This window comes from Phocoena sinus, chromosome 15 (assembly GCF_008692025.1).
Source record: "Phocoena sinus isolate mPhoSin1 chromosome 15, mPhoSin1.pri, whole genome shotgun sequence".
NCBI lineage: Eukaryota > Metazoa > Chordata > Mammalia > Artiodactyla > Phocoenidae > Phocoena > Phocoena sinus.
In genome coordinates, this window is record NC_045777.1 from 75,171,058 (window position 1) to 75,184,465 (window position 13,408).

A 13,408-nucleotide genomic window follows, 5' to 3' on the forward strand; every position below is an offset into this window, starting at 1 on the left:
GGAAAAAGACAGGAACAAAATACCTGGAAAGTCTGAACTTACATACAACAGACTGAGTCCACAGGTTGTAATGGCAAGAACAGGCAAGCACCGGCTGCTGGCAAAGGGCCTCGATCAGATCTGTCATCAGCGCAGACAGAGCACACGCTGAGTTTTGAAGGAGGCCTGAGACACAAAGGGTGCTGGCTAAATCAGCCCACACGTGTATCACCTACGAAATCTAAAAGCACCTTCCCAGGACTTACAGGACTTTGCTTAGAACATACCAAAAAAAAAAAAAAAATTCCTGATTGGGTAGAGGGCAGACGTTTACAGAAACTAACTGGCAGTGTCTACGTGGGTCAGGGAGGGCAGTCAGCCTTCCGTCGTCACTCAAGGGTTCAAGGTGTTTCTCTTCCAAAGCCCTGTCTGTCTTGCAAGTATGGCTTCTTCACTGTGGTAAGGTTGGCCATCCCACACAAACAAGCAGCTGGAAGCTTAGTTCACATTTTTTAATAACATGGCACAGTTTACATAACACAAGAAGGCTCCGCCGATGAGAACATGCTGGAGACTCAGTCGCTTCACGTTTCTTTTCACATAGGATCTAGAAAGGACTTTATTACATACAGGAGGAACAGCAAAAAGGTCTGTATAGAACGATCTCTTTACAATACTGAAAGCTACCACTACGGTTCCAGTGTACATATTCCTTGGATTTTTTTTTTCCTTTTTAGTTGTTGTCTTAAAAAAAAAAAAACACTGCACAACATCTGGAATTCACAAAATCTGAAGCTCACAACTAAACCTTCAGTTGACTACTAAAATAGATCTCTCTGCTTATTAGAAACAATGGTCTGTAGTTAACTTTTTTTTTTTTTTTGCAAAAACAGGATAACAACGTCAGATAGCACTTTAATATACTAGAAGACCAAATGGAACTAATTTTATTTCATACATATATTTTACAGTCCAGTAGACAAGATATATTGTATTTCTTTGCTAGTAAAGTCATATTCTCTCCAAATATGTAGACAAGAGGCTGAATGTATTATAAAAGTATCATGAAGAGACAGATTTGATGCAAACTCAAAAACACACGCACACGCAAGACCGTCTCTCCGCCACCTTTCACCCTCTGGAATGCTCCCCGGCCCCACAAGGTTGACCTGTTTCGGCTACTCCCGGGCTTGATTACCGACGGGAACGTGGTGAGCCACGCTAGGAAATATGCACCTTAACTTCCTCAGTTATTGAATACAGTGAAAACATATCCATCATCTGAGAAAACTCGAAGCTTTCTTTCAGGATCTGTTTGTTTGGGTGTAACTGAATCTCATTACAGAACGAGGAGGTGTGTACAGATAGGAAACAGGACACACTAAAAAAACGCATGGTTCCCACATGAGGGGTGTGTGAAATCACGTGACTGATGGTGACGAGATGCTGGCGGCCTGTTTGTGTCCCCTGATTTTGGCATCTGACAACTCCCATCCTCCCTGGCACTGGTTGTTCAGGGCCTCGGTTACCTTTCCGGGGCTGCACTCCCCACTTCCCCCAAAGGCCCACAAGCAGCAACTTCAGATGCAAAGTTTCGGCCTGGGGTCCAATTTGCAAAATCGGGTGTTTCTCCGTTTGAAATAACAAGCAAGGAAAACAGAGTCATATCACATAAGCGCTTGTTCAGGGAAAATATGACCTTAAGTATGTTGTAAATGGACTGGAAAAGGCTCCTTTGAGTTAGGCGGGCTTTTGTGAAAAGCCCTAACATTCATTGCATAGTTGAAGGGTTTAGCTGTCTAGAACAATACATGGGAACACAGCCGAAGCCGACTGTGCTCACTGATATAAAGTCTGCAAATAGCACATTTTAAGAAGTATTAATGTATTATGTTACTTAATCTTTATCTATTTACATCTGTACAAAGTAAAGCTTTCATCTTACCCTTTGCATATATGAACCATTAGCTCATGAAGCAATCTTTTTTTTTTTTTTACATAACTATGTACACAGCCTTCCCTTCTCATCTGAAAGACCCTCTGCACGATGGATTGTGTGGACTGTTGTCTCCTACCCCCGCCCGCCCCCCCCCCCATTATGTGTGTTGTCATCTTCACTGTTTTGGTTCGAATCAAAAAGTTTTATACGAGAAACCAAAAGAGTGGGGAGACGTGAGAACATACGAATCGGCTAAAAGATCTGAAAAATTTCAACATAGAATATACAAAAACATTTCAAAATCTGCACTGAGTCTATACACTTTTTACAAGGGGAAGTGCTGGGGGCTCCCCCCGCCCCGTCTGCGTGGGTCGAGACGCGGGACCTCTGCCTGCGCACTCTCTCGAGTCTGGCGCCTGCGGCCGCGGGCTCTCTTCGTCCTCTTCGCGTCCCGTCCTCTCCTTACCGGGCTTCGATGTCCTTCAGCGTGTGGGAGGGCGGCCGCTCCCTGATCTCCGCGGACAGAGGGGTAGTCCTCCGGGGGGACACGGGGCGGCCCCCCAGCGTGGAGATGAGCGGCGGAGGCGCGCTGAGCGCCGCCGTCGGGGGCGTCTTGTTGAGCAGTCCGTTCTGGTGGCCCGCGGTGGGGCTGATGCGTGGGTAGTGCATGCTGGGCAGGCCGGGCGCGATGAGGCCGGGGTGCGGCAGGTGTCCGTCCAGGGAGGCGGGGTGCACGGCGTGGAGCCGCGGGTGCTCGTAGTCCTCGCGGAGCACGTGCAGGCGCTCACGCTCGTCCAGGTGCGCCCCGCGCTCGTGCTCCCGCCGCGCGTCCACCGACAGCGGGTGGTGGTGGTGATGGTGGTGGTAGTCGTGGGGCTCCCGGTCCCTGAAGGAGCGGTCGGCTTCGTACAGCCGGGGGGCCGAGAGACGATGCAGAGGGTCGCCCCTCAGCAGGAAGTCCCTGCCCAGCGGGTCTCTCCGGTGAATGTCAAGTTCCCGGTAGGGGTCCCTCAATGGGTCCCGGATGGGGTCCCAGTGGAAAGGAGGATACGGGAAGCGCTCTCCGCCCGGGATGGGGCTGATGCCCATGAAAGGCGTCATCATGCGAGTCCTGTCCAGGCTGCTGATGCTGTTCATGGGGTGTATGCCCGTCACCCCCACGGTCATGGGCATGGAGGCCAAGGGCCCCGGGTGCACGCTGGCCGAGGAGCTGGGCGGCGGCGGCGGCGGTGGCGGCGGCGGCGGCTCCGAGGACCGGTGGCTCTGCGGGGCCTCGGCAGGCAGGTCGTGGTCTTCTTTGCGCTCCTCCTTCACCTTGACCTCGGCGCTCTTCTTGGGGTTCTCGTAGGCCGGCTCGCCCTTGCGCGGCTCGGCCTCGCGGCTGGCGGCGCTGCCCGGCCTGGCGCTGTCGCTGGCGGGCACGCGCGCGTAGGGCGACGGCACCCGGGCTAGCTGCTTGGCTTCCTCGCCCGCGCCGCGGCCCTCGTGGCCATGGCCGTGGCCGGCCTTCTCGGGCAGCGGGCCCTCCTTCGCCTTGTGCTCGTCGGCGCCCAGGTCCTTGCGGGATTCCGAGTGTTCTCTCTCCCTGTCTTTGGATTTGTCTTTCTCACGAGCCTCGGTGCTCAAATGAGCCCTGATCTGTTCGGTGGAGCTGCGGCCGTGCCCCAGGGTGCTCCCCGGGAGGACGGGTGCTGGTGAAGGGTGGCTGGAGTGTCTCTTCTCGACGCTTTCCCTGAGGAGGAGACACCAGGAGGCAAATGAGATGGGCTGCCGGCCGGCCAGGGGCTGCCAATGAGATGGCGGGAAGAGGCCGCGCGGGGCTCTGGCCCCCACGGTCCCCCGGGCAGCCGCACGTGCCCTTCGTGGGCAGGGTGACCAGCCACCGTGACCTGACTGGCCTAGATTTTAGAGGAAGCTCGAGGGGGTGAAGTGCTAGGGATGACGGGGTTGGGAGCGTCTGAGGGGGGTAATGAAGGGGGGGAATGACGCTCGGTGTGTAAGAGGCACAGGCCAGGGAGGGAGAGCTTTCAGAAACCTGAACGGACCAGCGTGGTCAGTGCGTCAGTGATGGGACCACACAGCCCGTCTGCCTAGAGTCTCAGGATCTTTTAGTGTCAAGAATCAAGTTTTAAGAGCCCCAAACCTTCCTTCCAGTGTTGCAGTTCAGAGCCAGTGGGAGGAGAGTAACGGAGAGATTATGGGAACATCTCCGTCCCGAGGTCGGGACAGAGGGCTGGTTTCAGGGAAAAGCGGGCAGATACAGGGCGGCCTCCAAGAGGCAGCACCGAGGGGGTTAAAAGGGAAACACCACAGTTTCTGGATTCTGGGGGTGCAAAAAGCACCTGTGTATTAGGAAGGAGAAGAAAGCCATAATCTGTTGAGAAGATCGATAGAGGAAAGCCAGAAGGAAAAGTGGGTCCAGAGACACAAAACCTCAAGGGTCAGGTTGGGAACAAGTTCCATCTGTGAATGGAAATGTGGAAGGAGAAGCTGAGAGGCCTGTCTTGGGTGGGGACTTAAGAGTACGGGGCACAAAATGCAAAGCGACAGAGGACAATACGGTAAAATGTGAAGAGGCCGGACCAGGCAGGAACCCGGTGTGTTTTAGAGACCACCCGAGACAGACCTGGCAAAGGTGAAGAGGGAAGCAGGAAGCCTGGGTAGCTCAGAAGGCAAGGGGGCCCCGGGGGAGAAATTAAGGACGTTTCCCCTACCAGTTTTGTTTCTAGCCAACGTGCAAAGGCTAAGAAGGAAGAGCATCTTTAAAAGGTAAGAATAAGGCTTCCCTGGTGGCGCAGTGGTTGAGAGTCCGCCTGCCGACGCAGGGGACACGGGTTGGTGCCCCGGTCCGGGAGGATCCCGCATGCCGCTGAGCCTGCACGTCCGGAGCCTGTGCTCCGCGACGGGAGAGGCCACAACAGTGAGGGGCCCGCGTACCGCAAAAAAAAAAAAAAAAAAAAAAAAGGTAAGAATAAAGACGAGTGTAATTTTATTTAAGTTTCCTGACTTTCATCTAAAAGGCCATTTCTGGCTGCATCAAGAAAAGCGGGGCAAGGTTTGCTGCCATATCCTGCTTTCTCTTCCCTGACAGTCCAGAGAGCTCCTGGTCTAGGGGCTGCCGGGTCCAGACGCACCTCGCTGTGGCAGTTTACAGCTCAGAGCTGCATGTCATAAACGGTCCTCCCATTGGCTAAGAGATTTTTACCATGCTGTCCTGAAGGAAAAATTTGTCGTCGTCTTTTATAAGAAAGAAATCAGTTGGCATGATGGCCTGTGATGGTCTACTTAATCTGCGGCATTTAAAACCTGCAAACTTGAATTTTAAATCCCTAGGAAACACGTACATATGTATACACACATACACACACACAATATACACAGTAAAGGAAAACTAAAGATTTGGGTCGTATTTGAGATTTAAATAGCAAAAGGAAAGTGTTATTAGGTATTTTCTGTCAAGCGTATCTTGTGTATTCCTTGCTAGTTCATTCAAAATGAAAATACCCTAAAGAAAGGGGGGAAAAAGGGAGTATGCTTTGTCAAGAATGCTTATAACATTCTTCAGAAAAAATAACTATAAGACATTTCCCTCTTGAAGGCTAATTCTTTTTTAGGCATGGGTTACACCACGTATGGAGATACAAATGGTTAGTAAAATTAATTATCCACTGGCAAAACAAAACCCAAACCCAAACTGCTTGGTGAGGTTTCCCTAAATCTGGGTTAGCAAAATTTTATCAGTTATCTGTGAGCCCAGGATTTGAGTTTGAACAAAATTCGAGAGAAATACAATGAGACAATGGAAACATGACTTTCTAAAAGAAAACAAAAAAGGGAGAGAGAGAGAGCAAAAAACCTATGGATGAGTCAATGGACTGCACGAACTTGAAAGCAAAGATGGTGTTGATTCATGCTGTGTGTGTCTTCTGGTCCAGGCTCCATCTTGCTACCTTTTTGAGAGAGATTTATGTTTGGAGAGACTAATGCTCACGGGGACCTTGAGTGTGGAGCTGCTCGTGAGTCAGGATTCACTTGCTCTGTACTGGATACAGAACTGTGATGCTGGCCTGTGGTCACGATGCACTGAAGGGCCGGGCGAGGGGGGCAGGGGCGGGGGGGACACCACCCCGGCTGCATGACCGGCCGAGGCTACAGCCGAAGCACGAGGCTGGGCTGGGGAGGGTGGGTGGCCAGTACCTGGCCCAGAGCGGGCTCCCCAACTGGGACTCGAGAGCGGGTTCTTTGCGTACCTTTCTTTGTCATCTTTACTAACGGATGAGTCTCGTTTATCTACATCTCTATCTCTGTCATGAGCTGCAGCGGGCGCGCTACGCTCCAGCTCCCCTGGCTTCAGCCAGGGCGGAGGGGTCGGGAACGACGGAGGCGTTCGGTGCAGCCGGTTCCAGGGCTCGTGAGGATTGCTAAAGCTCTGCACACTGGGGCCATCCTTGTGGCCGAACACTGAGTTGGGTGCTGAAATGGTGAAGTGGAGAACAAAAAGGTTTCAGAGAAATTATATAACCTGCTGTAATGAAGGTACTTACCAAAAAACTTTTAACAGCATTCAGAGTTAAAATGAATACATATTATTGGGAGCTGGAAAAGGAAAGGAGATTAACAGATTCATTAGAGGAGCTTGTCCTACACTGGAGAGGTAAGTAAGCTCACAGCTTTTTTCTCTTTTTTTTTTTAACCAAAGGCAAAGGGGCAGGAGGGGCCGATTAAAAAGGGACGGGACCCAACAGGTATGGGGATCAGCTAGTCACGCCTGTCTGGCACACGCAGAGGGGTGTGACCCAGGTCAGTAGCTCAGTTCAGAGCAGAATTCATGGTTCTCCTCTGCCCACCACGACCCTGCTAATATGACTGCTGCCCCCGTCCACAACCTTAGCGACCAGAACTAGAGTCAGCAGAGACCAGACAGGGTCCTGATCCCAACAGACACATATGGTCTCCACGCTATATGGAACCGTGACGGCGGCTTCAAGCTGCACCGTAGGTCTCCTGTAGCCGGAGGCCGTGACGTATGGAAGGCACGAAAGGAGACAAGCTGGGATTCAGTGGCTAAAGCATGTTTAGAACAGGAGCCCTTCCTACTTTAGACAGACTGAGCAGTGGAAAATGACACAGTCTTCCTGGATTAAGCAGCACCAAGTGTTGCCCTCTCCTGACGGTTCTGAGCCTGCATTGCCTTCCTGTTCTTCAGTGCGTTTCCTCACTCCCGCTAAAGCAAGATGAAATGAAATTTAAAAGTTGTCTTCACGTCTAATGGGAGCTGTGGCTAAAATGTGGGATAGTAGAGATGGAATATGGATGAAACTGTGAACTTCAGCAAACTCTCTGGAGTTCAATTGACTACACTACCTTTCCTGACCCTCAGGAACATATATCAACTGCGGGCTAGCCTTAAAGCGTTGGTTTAGACCTAACTCCACCGATTAGGCCTGCTTTTGCAGTGATATCACCTAAGTTTGTTTCCCAAGAGCGTGGTTGGTTCCCTTTTACCTAGAAAGGTCTTGAGCCACAGACAGATCAGAGTAGATAAATAATTTAAGGCAGATTTTTAAAAGTTAGAGGGTACTCACTAACTGAAGGATTTCCAAGTCCCCCGAAGGCATTGCCACCAACTGCTGTCAGGCCAGTGAACGTAGACGGCCGATTAAAAGGCTCTGCAGACAAGAGTGGGAAGAAAGACATGGTTGCAGGACTCCACTGAGTGAGGAAGACAAGAGCTTCCTGGGAGCTGGGAAGGCAGTGGGGGATCCTTGCCCCACTTATACTCAGACCTGACCTGTCCCACTTCTCCCGCCAGATTATGCAAAGGGTTTTCATCCTTTTGCATCTGGGCATGGGGTTAGCAAAATATTTATGAAAGCTGTTTTCCAGAACTATGCGTTTTGCCCCCTTTCTCTCTTGCTGGGTGGGGAACGCTGCTCAAGCCACAGTACGCTCAGATGCCTCCCTGCCTGTCTCCCCTCTTCCCAGAATGTGCCGTGTAGGCTCTCATAGACCAGAAGGACGAGGGCAGCTTAAAGTCCATCTCTGAATGAAGTCCCGAGGGCACACGTATCCTACACCACTGCCTGCATCTGCTTGTGACGTGCAGGAAGCATCAAATAAATGAAGGCCACAAGTAAAGCACCTTTACTAGGAAGAGAGATAATAGGGTTGTGAAATGTGAAGGGATTAAAAAGTAATGGATGCTGTCTCTTCTTCATAACATCGTGTCCTTCTTTCCACCTCCATGGGTGCCTTTATGTGGGCAAGAGCTCGCCATCTTCTCCAAGGGGCAGGGACAGGCTGCTGTAAACGTGGATGCCCTGGGGTTCCACGGCATGGCTTTCACCCACCGCACCCCCTCAGCAAGTCTACACACAACCACTGCTGTGCACAGATCGACTACTTGAAGGACACGGTATGAGAGGTGCTGAAATCCTGGAGATGGACGGCGGGGATTCAGAGTTCTACAGGATCACCACCACCTAAAGCAGTAAGTGACTTATCTGGGACTATGGCCCACTTAGCAGGAAGCGTAGCAGGAGCGCAGTGAACAAAGGTTTTTCTGAGATACACACGTCGCTGCCCGTCGCTGATGGGCAACTCACCGAGGTGAGCAGAAGGGTTAAGGAAGTTGCTGTGATGAGGCGGTGGCCCAAAAGGGGCCCCGGTTGGGTGTGCAGCACCTGTTAAGTCAAACATAATGGAGTTAGATTTCAGAGGAAGGCAACTTCGACAATGCCACTGGCTCCCGGTCACCAAAGGACCCCAGGAGAGAGCACGTTAAAGAAAGAACATAGCTGACGTCCGTCCAGGCAACACCCGGGGAAAGAGAAACGTGCTCATCAGGAGGCAGAAAATAAATCGCCCCGTTTCCTCTTCGCTGGCTGGGCTGGGCTGGCCACCACCGAAGAGAGGTATTACTTTTTTTTTTTTTTAACATCTTTATTGGAGTATAATTGCTTTACAATGGTGTGAGTTTCTGCTGTGTAACAAAGTGAATCAGCTATACATGTACATGTATCCCCACATCTCCTCCCTCTTGCGTCTCCCTCCCACCCTCCCTCCCTATCCCACCCCTCTAGGTGGTCACAAAGCACCGAGCTGATCTCCCTGTGCTATGCGGCTGCTTCCCACTAGCTATCTATTTCACGTTTGGTAGTGTCTATAGGTCCATGCCACTCTCTCACTTAGTCCCAGCTTACCCTTCCCCCTCCCCGTGTCCTCAAGTCCATTCTCTATGTCTGCGTCTTTATTCCCGTCCTGCCCCTAGGGTCTTCAGAACCATTTTTTTAGATTCCATATATATGTGTTAGCATATGGTATTTGTTTTTCTCTTTCTGACTTACTTCACTCTGTACGACAGACTCTAGGTCCACCCACCTCACTACAAATAACTCAGTTTCGTTCCTTTTTACGGCTGAGTAGTATTCCACTGTATATATGTGCCACATCTTCTTTATCCGTTCATCTGTTGATGGACACTTAGGTTGCTTCCATGTCCTGGCTACTGTAAATAGAGCTGCAATGAACACTGTGGTACACGACTCTTTTTGAGTTATATGGTTCTCCCAGGGCTGACACACAGCACTGGAAACACAATGCCAGTGGGGCAGGGAGTTCTGTAACCAAGTAAGCTTGGAGAAATGCTGGGTAAAAAACGTGAAGCAAGGTTCTTTTACTGAAGGAGTAGGAGCTGTGACTGTGTTCTCTCAGCCTCTAAAAGGGCAACATCCGGCCATGGGCTACTTTCTTCAGAGACATCTCTGGGGGCAAGACTTTCACTCTGAGAAACACTGTCTAATCCGGGTGCAGGAGCGGCCGTCACGAAGCCGTGTCTCTGGGCTGCACCGCTTGGGCCTTTGCGGAATCTCATTTCCTGGGGATGTGTTAGCCGTCACGGACCCGCATTGAAGGAGATTATAAAGCCCGACCCTACGAAACTCACTGTGAGTTACATCAGGTTGTTGGAAATGAAGTCCTCCGTATCTTCAGTGCCGGGAAAAGCTAGTTTATTCACTTGCTTCTGGACACTGATAAATCCTAAATCGCCTCTATTGGTCTTCACCTTGCCTGCCAGGGAACTCCAGTCTACCTTAGTGCTCGTCTTTCCTTAGGTTTTCCCCTTTATCCATATTTCTTCCTCTACTTTGGCCGTGAACAGTATGTATTTCCGTAGGATGCCTCACATCCTTTTCTTGAAGGAAGAGAGAGACAGAGAGTGTGCACCTGTGAATTAGGGAAGGACACTCTTTCCAAAAACTTAGGGCATCCGCCTGGCTTGCTGACGTGCAGCTCACAGCTGAGAAGGCAGGTTCTCCGGGCTCTAGACAAGAGATTGGCCAAGGTCATCTAAAGACGTCCCCTTCGTTATTTCAGGCGCTAGTGCCCAACAGCAAGATGGAAGCGGTTGAATTTAACAAGTATGCGTAAATCATACTTACTTACCAGTTAAAAAAGTTTCACCATTTGGGGAAAAATCTGATGTTGCTTATACTAGAAAAGACTACCTTCCAGAATAGAAGTATAAACAGGGACTGAATGGATTTACCAATAATTAAAACTCTTCCAAGAACCCCTATTCCAAGAATCCCTTGCATTTTGACTGAGTTCGTAGAAACGAATACAGATTCCTTCAGGAACATAAATTAAGTGGAGGAGGGTTGTCCCTTCAACACCCTATTAATTTATGTTTGTTTGGCGTTTTTCATTCCCCAGCCTGGAAGGGCCCTGTGGGCCTGGGGTGTGGAGGAAGCCACACAGCATAGGAGAACATCTATCTGTCAGAGCCACAGCGTCTCAGCGTCGGAAGGCACCTGAGGAGTTATCTGTTCAGCCCTATAGGGTGACTTCCTCTCCACCCAGAAAGTGCAAAAATGGCACCACCTCCACGGGCAAATACAGCCCAGCACATTCATTAGGTGTGAACAGCGTTGCCAGCTCAATAAAAATGGGGCTGCACACCGTGTAGTACAAGCTAATGAATGCTTCGATGACGATCGCAGCTTCGCTCGGCGCAGGGCCCCCAGGGGTGCCTCGTAGTTCAGGAATTATCGAAGCAAAAGAAGCCAGTTCATCTGCTTGGCTCAGATGGAAGCCAGGGAGAAATCTATTTCTCTCCAAAAATTGCTCTTCATGTAGCCCTGTCTGAGAGCCTAGGTGCCATGGTAACGAAGACTTCAAACATATCCCTAGATGGAACTGACAGAGAGAAACCTGAGACCTTAGCAAATTCCATCTACCCTCAAGACAGCGCCGCTCGCCCTTACTCTGGAGACAAGGCCATTAGAATGGTGATTGCTTGCAGTGCGGGTGCTCCTTGCTTCCCGAATGGATGAGCCTCAGGTCCGCCAAAAACGAGTCTTGAATAAAAGCCTGGGAAGGTGGCAGGCGGACTAGAAACGGGGACCCCCTTGAACACTTATGTCCAGAAGAATAAATTCTACGCCGCACAGTGGGTAGGAAGTCATGGCGCCTGTCACCAGAATGAGCTGTAGCCAGTGGAGCCCGTGTGCCAGGCACTGTGCGCTGAAGGTGATTTTAGAAAAGACTGAGTGTTGAGGAACCTTTGATACCGGTAGGGCCGCTCTCCACCTAATGCCCCTGACGGCCGCTGCCTTTGTCTGTACGGTCCCGGAGCAGGACTGGGCGGGTTACCCGATGCAGTGATGATCAGGGACCCACTCCGGCACATGCACGAGGCACTTGGAAGGAAGTGTGTCTTCTCAGAGGTTAATGAACAGACCTGTTGGGGGTTTTACACGCTGGCCCCTCAATTTCCTGCATCGTTACAACCAACCAGGCAAGAGTGTTAAGTCCTGTAATAGAGAAGACCGGCAACCAACCAATTCACCCTCCCCGTCGCAGACCACACCGCCGGCAACTACTTTAATTGTACTTCTTTATCCTCAGACCCTCACGCACGGCGTGACCAAGCATCGTGGTGTGAGGCCGCCGAGGGTTCTGCGGGCAGGGACAGTGAGAGCAGCTGCGTCCTCACACAATTCCTGGCATTGTCTCCTCCCGATCGGCCCTTGCGCGCTCTCAGATCTTTTTCAATAGCATTTGACGTGCTTGTGAGTTATAGTGGTTTAATAGAGGAGCAAATAATGAGCCGAAGCAACATGAGCCCCCGAACGGAGAGATGGTCTTTTCCCTTCTTTCGTGGAAGGGGGCGCATCCATGGAGAAGGGCCCATCTCCCGAGATGCGCTGTGATACTGCCTTGCAAACTGACATACGTCATAGTTTTCAGGCGGCCCAGAGCTCAGGTGATATAACTTATCTAGCTACCTGAGAACTACGTTCCCCAGCTCTCCCCTCTGAACTCACCAGCGGCAGAGAACAAAGTTGAAGGCCGTGCCAGGTCATGGGGGTGGTGGATGGCTCCAAAGAGGCTGGGACCCGGAGGACGGCTCAGGAACTCGGGCTTCAGGCCAAAGTCCAGCTTGTGTGGGTCTGACTGCATCTGTTTCTACAGCAGCAAGGGGGGAGGAAAGGATGGCACCCCAAGAGAAACAGCAGGGAAGAAAAACATTAATAGGAGGAGCCTGAGACCGAGAGAGTCAACACGATGAACTCGGGCCCTGAGCCCTCGTCAGGTTCAAGTTTACAAACGCTGTGAGAACACAGCAACCCACAAACCATTTCACCCTCCAATGCCAGAAAAGCGGGGCCCGCCGTTCATAGCAGAAATGTCAAGGGGCAAAACTCGGGTTCGGTCTCTGAGGTTACAGGGGTCTGAGGGACAGAACCATGTCCCAGTTACTGAAACCACCACCGTTCCGAAGTCGTTTATGATTTGCCGCAAAGGCTCCTTTCAGCAAGTTTTTAAATGATAGTATCTTAAAGCTCATTTTAGTAGGGATTCTGCTGTGTAAATTAATTGTTTAATGACTCTTTGCCATGCTCTAACAGATCACAGCACATTAGTAGCTGCAAGTTATAAAGAAATATTTGCATGCCTACAAGCTAATTTTCAAACGATCGTTGTTACATATTTTTAAAGAAACACTAATGAAGTAGGGATATTAATTTTACTAACGGGGGCTTTTTTACTGTGCCTGCTACACTCCCAGTTAGCTGAGGAAGAGATCAGGCCAGACCAGTAAACCTTCCAGAACGTCTCTTGCTGTGAATTCCTTGCCATCAGCTGCCGTCTGTTTATCCGCCCTTGCGCTAACCTGTCAGCTCAGCTTCCTCTGAGGCTGTAGGGACCAGCTCATCACCTTCCTCCTCGTTGCTCCTCCTGGCCTCACTCTGGAGGCTGGCAGCCTCTCCTACGGCATGGTTTACAAACTGCCCCACCTCCTCGATTCTCAACAGCCTTCTCGGCATTGGCCTCACACCGCCCCCGAAGAGCGCCGACCCTCGACCTGGGCCTGGGGCCGAGGCTCCGGATCTCCCTCCCCTCGCCCCCTCCCCTCAAGCTCTCCGGGCTCCCAGTCGTTCACGGCCCTTCCTCGGTTTCCGACCTCGCCTTTCCCATCTCTTA

General features: G+C 51.0%; 1 protein-coding gene across 1 annotated transcript in view; it reads right to left on the reverse strand.

The window, feature by feature from the left end:
* Positions 1 to 476: 476 nt before the first annotated feature.
* AUTS2 (activator of transcription and developmental regulator AUTS2) overlaps positions 477 to 13,408 on the reverse strand; it is a 1,126,353-nt gene continuing 1,113,421 nt past the window's right edge. The window contains exons 15-19 of the mRNA XM_032604458.1: positions 12,247 to 12,388; positions 8,524 to 8,601; positions 7,504 to 7,587; positions 6,169 to 6,391; positions 477 to 3,650 (exon numbers count right to left, since the gene is read on the reverse strand). Of these exons, the coding sequence (XP_032460349.1) occupies positions 2,381 to 3,650; positions 6,169 to 6,391; positions 7,504 to 7,587; positions 8,524 to 8,601; positions 12,247 to 12,388 (1,797 nt within the window). The 3' untranslated portion in view covers positions 477 to 2,380. The remainder of the gene's footprint in view (positions 3,651 to 6,168; positions 6,392 to 7,503; positions 7,588 to 8,523; positions 8,602 to 12,246; positions 12,389 to 13,408) is intronic.